This window comes from Gymnoscopelus microlampas (assembly GCF_963454915.1).
Source record: "Gymnoscopelus microlampas genome assembly, chromosome: 6".
Classification (NCBI taxonomy): domain Eukaryota; kingdom Metazoa; phylum Chordata; class Actinopteri; order Myctophiformes; family Myctophidae; genus Gymnoscopelus; species Gymnoscopelus microlampas.
Window position 1 is genome coordinate 30,506,686 of NC_139943.1, and position 17,303 is coordinate 30,523,988.

The 17,303-nt window shown below is 40.3% G+C and overlaps 2 protein-coding genes across 2 annotated transcripts; one reads left to right on the top strand and one right to left on the bottom strand.

Annotated features, from left to right (window-relative positions):
- Positions 1–233: 233 nt before the first annotated feature.
- Positions 234–7,116, bottom strand: ccdc34 (coiled-coil domain containing 34). Its single transcript, XM_084060274.1, has 7 exons — positions 7,042–7,116; positions 5,755–6,042; positions 4,526–4,670; positions 4,085–4,192; positions 3,442–3,600; positions 2,715–2,844; positions 234–1,894 (listed from the first exon to the last, which is right to left on the bottom strand). The coding sequence occupies exons 2-7, from the start codon at positions 6,024–6,026 to the stop codon at positions 1,704–1,706; spliced, it is 1,005 nt and encodes a 334-aa protein (XP_083916400.1). The 5' UTR covers positions 6,027–6,042; positions 7,042–7,116; the 3' UTR covers positions 234–1,703.
- A 2,202-nt stretch (positions 7,117–9,318) lies between these two features.
- Positions 9,319–16,174, top strand: slc15a5 (solute carrier family 15 member 5). Its single transcript, XM_084059153.1, has 9 exons — positions 9,319–9,517; positions 10,519–10,741; positions 11,510–11,679; positions 13,394–13,614; positions 14,487–14,673; positions 14,792–14,980; positions 15,290–15,421; positions 15,515–15,623; positions 15,929–16,174. The coding sequence occupies exons 1-9, from the start codon at positions 9,334–9,336 to the stop codon at positions 16,068–16,070; spliced, it is 1,557 nt and encodes a 518-aa protein (XP_083915279.1). The 5' UTR covers positions 9,319–9,333; the 3' UTR covers positions 16,071–16,174.
- Positions 16,175–17,303: the final 1,129 nt, after the last annotated feature.

The following is a 17,303-nucleotide window of genomic DNA, read 5'->3' on the forward strand; positions in this document are numbered from 1 at the left end:
GCACAGGATCTGACCAGACAGAGTCCAAGAGATGCATCGAAATAGAATTACAACAGATGTTGGATACAAAAAGGAAACCAAGACATAAAGGAAAATATCTACACACTGTCTTCAAGGTTTCCAAGCTATATTTACTAAAGTACAATGTTTCAACAGAGGTCTTTGTGTTACGTACAATGCGATGTAAGACCTCTCTAGTTTTAAGATGTAGATGTAAGACCTCTCTAGCGGATATTTTCATTTTTTCCACAACTTCTTTATTCCCATTTGTATACATGCGTTTGTTTACAGATCTGTCAAGATCCCATACATTTTAACAACACAAAATACAGCATTGCGATGCACCAGCTCAGACCTACTCTAGCACATTCTGTGAAATCAATACAAGTTCACAGAAACACCTGGAAGGCGATTTCATCTTGTGATGCTTCCTGTGCAAACATCCCTGAGTAAACAGCTGAACCACTCCCTGTGCAGTTCAACTGCTCTTGACTAACAGCAAACACTTGACTCCTTTGTCTTGACAGCTGTTCTCTGGACCCGAGGCTGACATTATAATGGCCGAACCACACATACAGTAGACCCCCATTATTAGCCTGCCTGCCTGCTGCTGTCAGCTCACACATTCCACGGCAGTCAAGGCAGTCAATAACACAAGATAAGGAGCCAAGTATAGAACGAGGACCAACAATACAACAAAGAAAATCAGACAGTTTTCTTCTTACAGGCCTATGTTATATGGGTTAATCCAATCTAATGTAATTAAATTGTTTTTACCTCGTCACTTCATACATTGGCTTCACAGTGAGATGTTAATGGAAAGATGAGAATGCAATACCGAGTCTCGCAGAGACCCTCTCCCCCAGTGCTTCTCTCTCCACCCACACACTCGTTTCTGTCGTCATCTCAGCCCACACGGGAACAAGGCACAACTGGATGGAGAACAATGTGCGAGTGTGAGGGGCCACTCCACCACCAGGCCTCAGCCAGTCACCACCGTCTTTTGTGTCCGTGTGTGTACGTATTGTCAGTACTTTATCAAATGCAATGGAACGTGTTTTGCTACAATGCCATGAAAGGAGACAGTGGGAAAAAATAAGAACAAAGGCGTTTTGATTGCACTCAAATGTATCAACTTATGCTAGTCAAAGAAAGGCTTTTCATTTCATCAACAAAATGTAAGCAAGACGTTATGATTATACAGGTCAACAGAGTTAAAACTAAAATACGCAATATTTTCTTTTTGTTTAAATCATTGGAATGTTCATAAAAAAATATGGCACTGACGTACTATTTACTAAATGTAACAAAACAATATCAAATCTAGACAAAGTAGCATGTCCTTCATGCATCTGCAGCATTAGATCATAGCTGCCTCACTGATCGAGAGTCCAAAGGAATGTGATGGAGAGTTGAATCTCGATGGAACCACACCCTGTCCCCAAGTGTTTTTTTTTGTTGTTGTTGTTTTGAGTTTTTTCCCCCAGTTGAAAATATGCTGTTTTGGTCGACTGAATAACCATAAATTATCCTTAAAGGGATAGTTCACCCCCAAAATGACTTTTTTTCTATCGATTCTTTGTGTCTCCCACCGGAACTGCTGCCAGTCATCAAATTATTGGCTTAGGAATGAATGTGTGTGATTAATCGATAGAAACTATCCCTTTAAAGTATTTTTTTATAATAATTCTGTGTGTCCTGGGTCATCTCCTCACATTGTCCCTCAGTCTATAAGCAGTGCCACTGGGGCATTGCCGATGTCTTGACTGACTCTGAGGTTTCTGCTGCGAAGCATTCTTCTTCTTGGGTGTTCCTTCTGGAAGAGGGACGTGGATCGGCTTCCATGGGATTGGGTTGCAGAAGCTTGGCGATGAGTAGCCTTTATCATAAGGACCTGGGCGAACATAAACAAATATGTTTCAATAATAAAACCTACATGAGTGAGGACATGGAATTCACTAGATCCAGTATTAAGCCTAAAAGATTAAGCCAGACTGATACAATCATATAAATGCAGTTATACATCAATTTGAATAGAAACCTGTGGGGATGTCAACATATGGAAATGTGTCTTTAGTTCTCTCAGCATTAGAATGTTGTGTATAGTGAAAACATTTTGCAAAAAAAAAGGCTTATAAGCACGTTTCAGACAGGAAAGACCACAAAAAGTTCCCTCCATGCACCTTTTCACACACTGCTATGTACGGCTTTTGTTGCCAAGCAATGGTAAACAAAGGTACACATTTGCATTGATTAAACAGCTGACTGGAAGATGGCACCTTCAGAAGTTACATTGTTCTTAATATCAATTCTGTTTTTCAAATTTACAGTTGATCTATACAATGGACTCGGAGGCTCCAGGGATATCTGGAGGTCTAATAGGAAATACCATGGAAATACAAACAAAACGTGGCACTAACATTATCAGTGTTTTTTTGGCAAATGTTGCTAGCATTGGGGTGTCTTTGGCTAGATAGTTTAGTTTGGTTAGCGAGAGGGAGCATGGTCGACTGTTTTGGCTGAATGCCATAGGTAATTAAAATGCTGTTTTTTAAAATGATCCCTTCATTTGCCCGAAACAGCTTGCTTGGTGATTAGGTGGGGAGGCGGCTTTCACACAGAACTAAAACAAAAAGTATTCTTCAAACTGCCCTTTGTTTTCTGTCTTAAAAGAGCTTTAGTTATTAATTCCCATGTTATTATATTGATCTTACTTCTCGGGCAACATGGAGACTTGGGGCTAGTTTTGCTCTTTTCATCTGTGTTTTCTAGCCATTCCTTAAACTTCTCCTCTGCCTTCTTTCGTCGTTCACGTTCCTGGTCCTCTTTCCTGGCAGCTTCCTCCTGTCAACAACAACAGAATGTCAATAGAATCATTATGATGTCAGTAGGGCATCTTCAGTTCAGAATCAGTAGAATTGCTGCACTAACTAGAGCCCGAATAATGTCAGATTTTTGGGTCCAATGCCAATCTCGATTTTGGAGAGTCCTAGAAAGCTGATTATCGATGTTTTGACTGATATTTTCGACCGCTATTTAACATTTCATATTGGGGGGAAAAAGGGCAAAATCTTGAAATCAACTTGAAAAACTTGATTCACTACATTTTATATTTGAGAACATTTAACTTATGAGCAAACAAATGAAGAAGAAGAATCACAAATAACGTTTTGATAAAGTTTGATAAAAGTATTATATTAAACTTCAATACATGAAAAGAACATTTAACTTTAATTATACAATGAACACGCAAAGAAGTAAATATAAAATACACAAACTGAATTTTATTTTATTTAACGACATAAGCCCTATTAAAACACTTTCAAAAATGTTTAAAAGGTAAAACATCGGGACACTTCGGCTGCATAATTACAGATACCGATCAGTCATCAGAAAAGTTAGGGCTCTAGCATTAACTGCACATTAAGATATCCTTCATACCTTTTCCTTCTTTTCTTTGTCCTGTTTTTCCTGGTTCTTCTTGTGGAGCCATTCTCTGTACTTGTGCTGTGCTCTCTGTTCTGTGTTCCTCTGCTTCACCTGCTGCCTCTGCACCTCCTCTTCCTCTCTGCTCTGCTGCAGCTGTGTCTCTTGCCTCTTCTGGGGAAATTAAGGACACAAAAAATAAATATACACACACACACACACACACACACACACACACACACACACACACACACACACACACACACACACACACACACACACTACATTTTATGGACTGCAACATAAGCAAGGCCAGAGATATCAATTGTTTATTGTTTACTATACAATAGGCTGAGCTAGGGCTGGGCAATTAATCGAAAATATATCAAAACTGATATTAAGAACCACTAACTGATTTAATCTTAATAAATCTAGGTTAATTGATCTCTAGAATCAATTAACCTAGAATCTCTCATACACATAATCTCCTAAATCGATTAGTCTGATTAACCACTTAAACCTGTATTTTACTTCATTGTACAATGGTGGCATAATCATTCATTAATCGCAATAGAGGCAAACGTTTGAAAGAATTGTGATATTGATTTGAAGTCATATCGCCCAGCCCCAGGCTGAGCTGAAGAAGCAAGTTGTCTACCAGGTCCGCCTTCATCGTCAGCCATCCTTGGATCCTCTCTTCCACAACCTTCTTCTTCTGCTCCTGCTCTCTCTCCTCCTGCTCTTTTTTCTCCTTCAGCAAGCGCTCCTATTTCACCACATAGAAAAAGAAATAAGTCCCCGTTTCTGACCCCGGGTGTAAGAAGAACGCTTAGCATGATTACATTAAGAAAAGGTAGGTTTGATATAAAAATAAATCTGTATTTGGCCACCGACCCCCATCTGAAAATATTTTGTGCAAGGGACCCCATACAAGATTTGTATCGTTAAACTGTTCCATGTATATAGGTTTAAAGTGGTTAAACCGATCTTGATGCTATATTAACACATTTAGCTGGGACCCCACACTGAGAACCACTGTTATACATAAATAGCTGTTCTGGGGATATCATTAACAGGAATGACAGAAGAGCAGACTTACCTCCTCTGCTTTCATTTCCATTTTCACGCGGTCATCTTTGGCTTTGTTCACCAGCCACATCTCCCAGGCACTGAGCGCTGGCGAGGCTGCATGTTGCTCAGCGGCAATAGCTTGCTCCTCGGCACGTGATTTAGGAAGTTCACACCTGAAAAAACAATCAACTCCAACAATAACCAGGCTGTATCTCCTTTTCACGTTCTTTACCTTCTTAACTTAAAAACCCAATGACACTTTGGTAGAGGTTTAGGTTGTGTAGTTAGTTACCTTGTTGCCATCATGTAACTCCAAATATTGTTGAGATATCTTCAAATGCTGTTCCGATTAGAAATTGATAATTAAAAACAGCCTCCCCGCTTGACTAACATTGCAAGGTGAAACCGGTCTCAAAGTCACTCTTTTAGCACACAAATTAATGCAAACAAGAGGTTTCCACCAAACACACAAGCCAAACCTCCACCAAAGTGTATATTTGCTGTAAGCCCTATACACTGTACTTCGTGGAACGACAAATGTGAAAATAACAAATCTGCCGGCTCACAACGTGTTGCGATGAAATACAGTGTGAGCTTGTAGATCTGTTTAGCATGTTTTGGCATCATTTTCAATGACATGCCCAAATTTGGACAACACGTTGAAAGTAGAACTTTATTCTATTATTTACAATGCCAAATGGTACAACTAAAAAAATCCATGATGATGATGAGAGCATGCCGTGCTTGACTGAAAACAGTTATGACCACATTCACAAATTAACCAGTCCAGTACAGAATTTGAAAGTTAGAATCCATACGTTTTATGTCCTCTCCCCTGACATAGAGTCCGGGGAAGTAATTGCAATCTCCCGCCTGGGAAACCAAACATCTACCGCTCATCCAAAGTGGAAATCCCCCAATTGGCCAGGGGAGATGTTGGGCTTACAAGCTTCAAGTTCAGGCAGGGCTACTTGTTAACCACTAGGTGTCCGACAACACCGGGGTATAAGTAGGGAGGTGTTAAATAACATTTTAGTTATTAAGATAAGTCCCAGATTGCACAAACTAAGAGTATACAAAATGTGAAGACAGAGCCTAATAATTCAATATGAAAACCGCACGCGCGCACACACACACACACACACACACACACACACACACACACACACACACACACACACACACACACACACACACACACACACACACACACACACACACACACACACACACACACACACACACACACGTCAGTACCTGTCTGGGGAGATGGTGGGCCTTGGGTCTCCTTCAGACTGTCTGAGTGAGGTGTCTGGTTGAAGCTCTTCATCACTATCAAAGCTGTCATGGTAGATGGGAGACAGCAGGGAGAAGGTATCCTCGTCAGATGACACATATTCATCCACGGCCGTGGATCTGTAGACGTGCTTGGCCCTGTTGCTGCTGCTGCTGTGCTTGAGAGGGGTCGAGCTGAAGCCCTTGGAGGCGGAGGCAGGAGAGGTTGGCATCTTCCCTTTAACTCCAGACATCACTGCTAGAAAGGAGCTGCAAAAAACATTTGAACATCAGAGGGAGTACTGTACAAGAGGAACCAAATGCACCCTTGCGGGTCTGTAAATCTGAGAGTGGAAGTGGACAAATGTATTTACAGTGGTGTAAAGTACATTACTAAGAACATATACTCAAGATTAGATGGGTTGTAATTTACTTTACTAGAGTATTTAACATTTCAAGTACTTTACTTCTACTCCACTACATCTCAGGGGTGCATATTATACTTTTACTCCACTATAATTATTTGAAAACTTTAGTTACTAGTTACTTATTAGATTTGGATTATTATTACAAAACTGACAGTAACCAGTCCACTTCAGCCCTATATACATTTCGGCCATATGAAAATAGCCAATCTACAAGCTCACTGAATGCCACTAATGTAGCAGATCTGCTATATATTTTCAAAAGATTTGTATATTAGTACTTTCTACTTTTGGTACTTTAAGTATATACACAATATATAAGTGGTTATAGTGTGTTTTGTAATAATAATCAAAATCTACAAAGTAACTCCACTACAAAGTGGAGTAAAAAGTACAATATTGTCGTTTAGTAGAAGTAAAAGTATTGAACATTAATACTAATGAGGCATTCCCGCCGTTTACTAATATAAATACTCCAGCAAAGTAAAAGTACCTAAAAATAAGTACAGTAATTTAGTAAATGTACTTAGCTACTTTACACTGCAACGGGAAACACTTTAGCAATGAGTTAACACATGTTTTAACAAAATAAAGCGTTAAAATAATCAGAAAATCGAGACCGTTTTGTTTGTTTGTTTCGTTTTTTAACGTTTAAACGCCCAGTTAACGAAGCTAATGTTTGTATCCTGTGCTAACAGTTTGCCTTGCTTTAACACCACAGGTCTTCCTGCTAGTTGGAATGCGGTCATAAGTTGTCTCACTTGTCTGTCAGTCAGTGTGTAGCATGCAATGTGTACATTAGATCAAGAACAATTGCTATCTTATAACTAATGTTTGTTAATACCTCGGATTCAAGCAGATCGTCCCCTCTCCTAAACGTCTGGATCACAGAGTTAGTTGCTCAGGATGCACACATTCACAACAACCACTGTTGCCAGATTTTGTGAGAGAAATAAGAAACCCAGTCTATGAAAAACAAGCCCATTTGAAAAATCCCGATGCGATGCGTTGTGAGCATAGATGGGATTGTGAGCTTGTAGGTCGGCTTCAAACAAATCTTGAACGTTTTTTGAAAAATGAACAACACACGGTCCACGGCCAAATACATATTAATGTGAGGGTCCTTGACATGAAGCGGACATGGCAACACTGAACAACGCAAAACAGTTTTCCCATGATTCCTTTCGGCCCCACGCTTAACGTGACGCCGTAACCATAGCGACAGTTGACGCCTTCCAGGTTGCTATGTGTGGGAAAATGCCAGTCTCTACACAGTTAGTTGTAAGACACAGTAGCTCTTTAAAATGTTAAACACCAATTTAAATGTGCTGATCAACACTTCATCAATCCTGTCAAAGCTTTTTGTCAGGATATCCTATCCTACAACAACTAGCAGTGCAGTGGTGTAAAGTAATTAAGTACCTTTACTCAAGTACTGTACTCTTAAGCACAATTTTCTACTTTACTGGAGTATTTTCAATACTTTTACTTCTACTCCACTATATCTCAGAGGCAAATGTTGTACTTTTACTCCACTACAATTATTTGTAAGCTTTAGTTACTTTGTAGATTTTGATTATTGTTATTACAAAACCACTTCAGACCTATACTTTGGCAATTTGAAAAAAGCCTGGGTCACCCTGACTCTGATCTTGTATGTCTTAAATGTGTACAGAAATCAAGTTCTATTTGAATTATAGAAGTACATGAAAACTCTGTGATCTTAATTCCTAAAGTCTTGTTTTTAAGTTGTATAATTCAATTGGGTTTTAAACACATACTGAGTGATACTGACAGCTCAATTCCTCCTACCAGGATTTCCTGTTGGTTATGTTGAGTAGCCTACTGACCGACATAGCTGTCACTGTCAGCGGTCTGTTTTTCTTTATATTCATACAGTCATGCATGCAACTTGTAATTAATATCTGAGGCAATTGTTGTTGATGATCTAACTCTGGCCCTGACTGGATCTGGGTGGTCCAGTCCAGCCATGTTCTTGATCTTAAACACACTTCACATGATCAGTCTAATTGGCAGCACCTCCTTGATGTAAGCCAAAATGAACTCCCATGTTGGAAGACTGCTTTCACAAAGGTGTGCCACATTTTTTAGGTGTTTGTAATAACCTCTGACACAAATTTGGTTAGCTGTCCCATCGCATAGGCTACTTTCTGACACAGCATAAGCTATTCCAAGGCATTGATGTATTGTATGATGTTGTAAGTTTATTCAGATATAGATTATATTGGTTCATCTGCTGTATAACTGAACTCCTGAACTGAACTGCAAATAATGTCCCTGAATTCTAGACAGACAGCGTTACTATTAGGCCAGTGTCCTCTCCTTCACTCCTAAGTGCTAAATGTACACAAAACAACTAGTCCAACTGCACATACAAATGAACTGGGGGGAAAAAAACATCTCTATCCTGAACAACATAATTCATGTGGTTAAGGAACTATTACAATTAAAATTGTTTTATCAGTGACAGGCTCAAAGGACGGACAGAAGACACCCAAGAGTTTTAGGATCGCAAAGTTCTTTCTTTCTGCGAATAATAAATTATGTTATATTATTAGATTAACTTGATTTACAACACATCTAGTGTGTGCATCTATTTGCAATCAGCCACCCCCCATTCCAGACTGTCCCCCCACACCCAGGTCACAGGTGACAAGTTTGCCTCATTTACATGTAGCAACTTTAAGTCTGAGTGCCACCACATAAACAAGACACCTTCAGAAACAATAAGTGGCACGTGCACGATTCAGATGACGTCTCTGTGCTTTTGATCTGCTTTCCAGGTCCAGGGCACTCACAGGAAGGTGACACATTCCAGCCGTGAGCTCTGCAGTCATCCTGTGGGTCCTAGCCCACAAGGGCAAGAGTTCTCATTCAGAGCCCTTCTTTCCCCAACTAAGCAAGGAGCCAAGCAGCTGGTGCAGACAGTATGGTAGCAGTATGGGACCTTCAAGCGATGTCCGAGGGCAACCGCCATCTGCGTCGGCTCTCCATGCAGACTCCGCTCCCCGACCTCAAACACCCTCACGTCCAGCGCCGAAAGTCCCGCAAGAAACTGCAAGTTATCATCTGCGTTCTCTTGGTGGAGCTGTGTGAGAGGTTCACCTTCTTTGGGATGGTGTGCAACATGATCCTTTTCTGCACCGTCAAGCTTGGGTATGACAACTACCTGGCTGCCACCGTCAGCCTCTGCTTCATCGGAGCCAGCACCCTCACCCCTGTTCTGGTCGGGTGGATGGCGGAAACCTGCTTAGGAAGGACCAAGGTGCTCTACCTGTGTGCTTTCCTTCATTTCTTTGGTAAGACACAATGGAATTTAAATGTTGGTTGTAACATGTTTTTCTGACATGAAAATGTTGAACCTATTGCTGAGGAAAACAATGCCATATCAAGGAACTTGTATTAATGTAAGAAACAATATGAACACATTCATTGTTGTGTACCTAAGTGATTATTCTGAGGTGTGTCAAATCTGAGTCAAAAAAGTACAAAGATGAGAAATTAATAATGGTCTGTGTGTTTATAGATTAATTATTCTGAACCACAGGGTAGTGGCCTTTCAGGTAAAACTGCAATCTAACTTATCTTTACCACAGCTTTATTAATCATTCAATTTCCTCTTTGGTGTGAGCTTCATCCAAGAGATCAACCAATGTCGACCTGGCTTGCCTATTTTGGGCATGTCATTAAATTGTAAAGAAAATCTTAATTAGAAATAGTGAAAATAGCTTATCTACAAGCTCACAATGTCATGCGGTGTGAGCTTGGAGAGGCTATTTTCACTATTCATTGTAGGCCTATATGACAGAGTAGATAGTGGTTAGACCATTAGTAACATGCCTCTCTACCGGCGCTAAAACAATCAGTTAGTGGTTTAGCTCCCTGATATCAACATCCACTTATGTTTTCTCCTGCCATTTAAAGCCTCATTATGTAGCTTTTTTCTAATGAATAAAATGTAATTTTGTCCAATCTGTATGGACAGGTAGAGCAATGGTTCTCAAACTTTTAGATTTCAAGGTCTCCCCTTAACTATAACTATAACTAATACAATTGAGGTGGTTGTATTTTGTCTCCCTGCTCTTCCATTGAGACATTTAGATTGTGTCAAAGGTCATGTCTCACCTAGACACAGGATCTGACACGAAATTTGACCTGATGGTCAAGATTCAATTTATCCCCCTGAGCAAGCAGGTCTATTAGCTCAATGGTAAAAATGTCAGCACTTACACAGGAAACCGGGTTAAAATCCGGGGTAGAAGAGGTATAAGTTACATATAATGCTGCTTTAACTTTCTAGGAACAGCCATGCTCCCTGTGGTGGCGTTCCCATTCGAGGACTTCTACATTGACACTCATCATATGACTCACCAACTGGAGCCACGGGAGCAGCAGATCTTGTTCTACGTTGGCCTCCTGGCAGCTGCACTGGGCATCGGGGGTATCAGGGCCATCCTCTGTCCCATGGGGGCATACAGCCTGCAGAGCTACAACCAGCACCAGCTCCTGTCCTTCTTTAACTGGTGAGTGATGTTTATGTCTTCTACCAGTCACATATTTTGTTTGTCGGTCATCTGGCTTGCTCTCTGATGCATCGAGTCGGACGACATGTGGGATTGCTCCCTTTTTGCGTTTCTCGTATCAACACCTTAAAAACAGGAATTTACTCGTTTTTAGAGATACATTTTTTATGTTTAAACAAATAATATTGTATAACAACAAAAATGTGTCCAAGGCAATCTTCATATCTGCCCTGATGAAAGCGGCCTTTGGGCTGAATGGGATTTTGTAACTGTTTCATTATGATATTATGGCATTAAAGCTTTTTTTTTTAAATACTTCAAACAGAGTGCTTTGTACTCATTTTTGTTTTTGTTTGAAAATTGTTCACATTTTTTTTTGCCAAAAAGCACCTTTTAATTACTCTTCACAAGTCTTGAACGTCGTAGCCCTCCTTTTCTCTATTTGAAAGAATTTTGAATATTCCTCTATATCCTATGCAAACTCATCTACACATGATACTTTGAGGGGCGCACCAGTAGATCAATGAATAGTGCGCTAACCATATTGTTGCAACATCTCTGGTTGGTTTGATTCCAGCTGGAGCATGTTTCCAGCTTCCTGACTCTATAATCTCCTATCTAAATAAAGCAATAATCGACTAAAACAATCTCTTAAAAAGAAAAGTGTCAAGATTTATGTCACTCATATCATGTCATTCATATCCCTCGAGTCTTTTCTATTGGTTGATGGCGTGTTGCCTAATTAGTACATTTTTCATTCCTCCAAAGGTTCTATTGGCTGGTCAACCTCAACTCCACGGTTGTATTTCTGGGCATTGCTTATATCCAGCAATCTGTGGCTAAAAACCTGGGCTTCCTCATCCCCTTCACCTCTGTGTTGCTGGCCCTCATTGCCATACACATGGTGCGCAACAAACTCACCTTCAATCCTAAGAAAGGTAACATACTGTACACACAAAATGAAATGGTCACACCAAAAGCTATACACTAGCTATTATTGCTTTATTTAGATAGGAGATTATAGAGTCAGGAAGCTGGAAACATGCTCCAGCTGGAATCAAACCAACCAGAGATGTTGCAACAATATGGTTAGCGCACTATTCATTGATCTACTGGTGCGCCCCTCAAAGTATCATGTGTAGATGAGTTTGCATAGGATATAGAGGAATATTCAAAATTCTTTCAAATAGAGAAAAGGAGGGCTACGACGTTCAAGACTTGTGAAGAGTAATTAAAAGGTGCTTTTTGGCAAAAAAAAATGCTATTCATCAAAAATGTGGAATGCCCTACCAAAAGGAGTAAAGGAGTGTAAAACCCTACTCTCTTTCAAAACAGCCCTAAAGATACACCTTCAGGAGGCTGCAATTGGAAAATGGCCCCTGTCTAAGTCCTAACCTAACCTACCCCCCTACCCCCCCCCCCCCCCCTCTCTCCTTCTCCCTTTGTACATATTTCTCACTCTTCATACCAGTAACCTGTAAACTGATTGTATGACATTCTATAGTAGTTGTGTATATCTGTCTGTCTCTTATATGTCATCATGATTTGTGTGCATGGGGAACTCATTTGAAACAAGCTCTGTGCTTTTATGAGTCTTCCAGTTTAGTAGACCTTGTATTGTGAATTTGTACTTCCATGTACTGTTGTTCTCATGTCTTACTAAATAAAGTACATCAATCAATCAATAACTAATAATAAGAATATATTATGGGAGCTTGTACAAAGAATCATTTCAGCTACTTACTATGTTACAATATTACTTTGTGTGTCATGTAATGCATTATATTACTTAAAATGCTACTTTAGCAGCCTAAATGGTAGAAACATGTCATTGTAATAATATTACACAATGTGTCAAATAATGCATTATATGACTTCATTACTCATGGAAGTAATATTATGATGTAATGTGTCCATGTAATGCATCATCATTAACATATATTTAAATATCTACTTTAATATCTACCCTACCTTCTCTATTCTGGGGGCGATCTACATTCAGCAAAAATACTATGTGCTGTGAAATCTACTATGTTCGGCAAAGAGATTTGTAGACTAGAGCGAAATACTAGTGGACCTAGTATAGAGCCCTGGGGGACCCCGGTCAACTAAGCATATAGGGTGTAATCATACATGGGCAACTGGCGGCCAGGGGGCCACATGCGGCCCCCACCTTCACTTAATGCGGCCCGTAGGTTAATATCGGAATACTGATATATTATTGATTTAAGCTGTTCCAATTCCAAACATGCAAACATGAGCCGCTTTAATTACTTCAGTCTATATTAGTAGCTTAATGACTAGTATTAAAATTATTATCTTTTTTATGTCCAATGTATTTGTATTTCAGTTCATAAAGTTAACATAAGTATAACTAAATGCATTTGAAATTAAATAAAACATTTACTTTTCAGGATTCTAACCCTAATTCAAAAATAGCAAAAATAGCAGATCTACAAGCTCAAAACGCGGCTATTTTTGCTACTTTTGTGTGACATAGAATGGCGAAGTACAGCATTAATTTGCGAAAAAAGTTAAAATACGAAGATAAGACGTGTCTGCCCGACAGTATATGAGTGTGGAAATATAGTGGCCCTCTCCATCATCAGTTGCCCACCCCTGGAAGTGGATAAAATTGAGTTTCTCTCACAGGGGGCTCCTTATTGACGACATTGGGAGTCTTCCTCAACTCTCTGAAGATGTGCTGTCTCCACTCCCGTCATCTGAGTGGGGACGTGGCCTCCTGGCTGGACCGGGCCAAGGAGAACAACGGCGGGCGCTACAGCGAGACGCATGTGGAGAACGTTAAAGTGCTGGCCAGGCTCTTCCCACTCTACGGCCTTCAGCTGCTGTACAGAGCCTGCATCACACAGGCAGGTCAATGGGAACGCATTAGGGTTATTCATTACAATGCATATACTGCAATCTGAAGGATTTTTGAGTGATTGAATACTTTATTAGACAGAAATGTAAACAGCACGGTGGTACAGTAAGACATTTAGGCTAAAAGGATAACACAAAAAAGTCCTGGGGACTTGTTTATATTGTGGTCCTAGGTATTTATGATTGTGTTTGTATGTAGCCAGTGCTGGAAAGTAACTTAGTACATTTACTCATTTGAGGTACCTTTACTTTACTTGAGTATTTCCATTTGCTTTATTCCACTCCATTACTTCTCAGAGGCAAATTGTGTATTTTTTACTCCACTACAATTATTTGACAGCTTTAGATTATAATACAAAACATACATGAACTGAACAATAATTATGTATAATAGGTTAAGCTGTCCAGCAGATAAAGTAATTAAAATCAGACCCAACTTTAACAGCCGCAACATTAAAGTGATGAACAAATTAATTCATTACTAATCACAATCCAATATGATTGTGAAATGGGCCATTCTGCATGACGAGTAGCCTACTTTTAAGTTTGATACTATAAGTATATTTTGATACCAAAACGTCTGTACTTCTTTTACTCAAGTAACATTTTTAATACAGGACCATTACTTATAGCAGAGTATTTCTACAGTAGTACATTATGGTATTGCTAATTGTTACTTTAGTAAGAAAACTGCATGCATGCAGTTATACTGTACGTAACTGCATGTAAAGTAGCAAGGTAAAGAACATTCTGAGAAAAAAAAGAAAAGACAATGTTACGGTGATTATATATGAACATAGATAAGATAATGACATTAATTCCCAAAAGTGGCATCACCTATAACTCAGGATTTTCCCCACAGATCCCCTCGAGCTACTACATTCAGACGATGAACTCCAACCTCCACCTGAGTGGCTTCTTGCTGCCCATCGGTGCCCTGAACGTGATCAGCATCCTACCTCTGCTGCTCCTGGCTCCGTTGATAGAGTGTGTGACCACCTGCTACCTCTCCATGGACAAAACACCTCTGGCCCCAGCCAAAGTCATCGGTGTGTATTCATTTAAGTAAACCCACTTACACAGTAAAATAAATAACACGGTAAATAATTGGAGGAAATATGAATAAAAGACCTTCTACCCTTCACTTTGTTTCATCTCTCTTTTCAGCCCTAGGACATGTGTGTGCGGCCCTGTCAGTTCTGGTGGCCGGCCTGTCGGAGATGCACAGAAAGACATACTCCCCAGTGGAGCAGGCCCTTTCTGGGAAAGTTCTGCAGGTGTCATCCATGCCTTGTTTCCAGCTGGCCCCCCAGTACATCCTACTAGGTCTGGCTGAGGCCTTGGTAACACCTGCCTGTGAGTGAAAAGAATGGACAAAAAAAAAGCCAGTTTATACTTTGGAGTGTACTTTCAACAGGGAACAATTGTTGACGCAAACATAATGTAGATGTAATTTACAATTACAATGCAGACGCTCTTACCCATGTACATAATGTATACAGTACAGCATTGTCTTAAATCTAATTTTACACCACATACAGCTACATTTTACTTAGTCTGCCATGTATTTATACAGTAGGATATGTCAAAAAATGTCAAACAAAGCCACACTTTCCACTATGTGGACTTTTCTTAATTGATCTCTTTATTACCTTTCATTGGCAGGCTCTCTTATATCTTTCCAACTGACCCCGAGCCACATCAGAGGTATTGCTCTGCACTTCCTTACTTTGTCCTATGGAGGGGGTTGCTTCCTAGGAGCCTTCATCATTCAGCTGGTATATCTGGTGTCTGGAGGTAAAAACTAAAAAAGAAAGAAATACTTTGTGCTAATGTAATACCCAAAACCGCTAATATAAGATTTTAATATCCTCACATTTTTTATTCAAGGTAACTTCTATCCAAATGTACTCCACGATGGGAACCTGGAGAGATTTTTCTTCTTTCTGGCCACATTGATGGCTATTAACACTGTGATGTTTTGGAGAATGTCTTACAGGTATGGTAGGCCTATTGTAGCATTATATAGACCCATAGTATTACTAACTCTGACTGCATAAGCATGAAATTAATACTATTATTTGTTTATTTGCACTAAACTAATAGCATATGCAATATTAGTAGTTTATGCATTGCACCTTGTTACCCACATACTTTACAAAAGTGTGATCTGTGCATCTTCAGTTTTGTATTTTTTGTACTATAGTAAAAAAAACTATTTAAAAATAGATGATTTTATTTAAATAAATAAAAAGTTATAATTGTTGTCGCACCCCGAACCTTTTGTCTCCTTGTGTTGTCCAGATATATAGACCTGAGTGTCCAGGGGAGGGGGCTGACCACCAGTCCATTGGCTGAGAAGCTGCTCCATTACAAAGCCTGCTTAAGGTTCTATGATACTGTGGATCGCTCCTACACCCATGCCTCCATAGAGTCAATCCTGTGATTTTGTGGATCGCTACTACACCAATACCCCCATAAGCCAATACTGTGATACTGGGGGCACGGTGGTGCAGTCGGTAGCGCTGTCGCCTCACAGCTAGAGGACACTGGGGGGCGTGTTCTCTCCGCGTCATCAGTGCCTATACCCTAGGTGGGGTTGGCGGAAGGGCCTCTCTGTGTGGAGTTTGTATGTTCTTCCCGTGTCCCCGAGGGTAGATACCCTCACAAAAACATGCTGTAATCCTGGTCTCTAAACTGCCTCCCCCTGGTCAGCCGGGGCGTCTGATGGAGAGGAAAGGAACTGGTTGGAATAACGTGTTCCTTCCACGCACTACGTCCAACCGGGGAAGCTCCCCCCTGTCAGGTGATAAGAAGCGGCTTGCTAGCTCTCATGCATTGAAGGAGGCATGACCTCACCTCTAGGCTCTCCTATAGGCTGGCAGAGGGAGTGTAGCGCCCAGGATTACTTAGACAATTGGCACTCTGTGAAAAAATGGGTTACAAAAATCGTGGGATAAAAATGTAAAAGAAAAAAAACACTGTGATACTATGGATCACTCTTACACCAATGCCTCCATAGTCAATACTGTGATACTGTGGATCACTCCTACACCAAAGCCTCCATAGTCCATAGTCAATACTGTGATACTATGGATCACTCTTACACCAATGCCTCCATAGTCAATACTGTGATACTTCAAGATTCAAGATTCAAGATTCAAGATGTTTATTGTCACAAGGTACAAAGTACAAGTACATGCACTGTGAAAAACTTAGGTTTGGAGGTGCTCCATAAAACAAAGAATAAAAACAGTTCATCAATAACAATACTAAACTTCCGTAAAGATTAAAAACAGTTTAAAAGTCAGTTTAAAAGACCAGGGTCAGCATACAAGGCCGTCACACCATGGAAATAAATAAATTCATTTCATAGACTTGTTTAATAGTCTCACAGCCTGGGGTAAAAAACTGTTCTTCAGTCTACTTGTGCTTGCTTTGATGCTTCTATACCTCTTGCCTGAGGGCAACATAGTGAACAGACTGTTATGGGGGTGTGTGGGGTCCTTGATGACCCTCAGGGACTTCCTGAGGCAGCGCTGGTCATACAATTCCTCCAGGCTGGGCAGCTGACATCCAGTGATGCGCTCAGCTGTGCGCACCACCCTTCTTAGGGCCTTATGGTCCTTGTCCGTGCAGCTTCCATACCAGCTGGTGAAGCTGCTGGTCAACAGGCTTT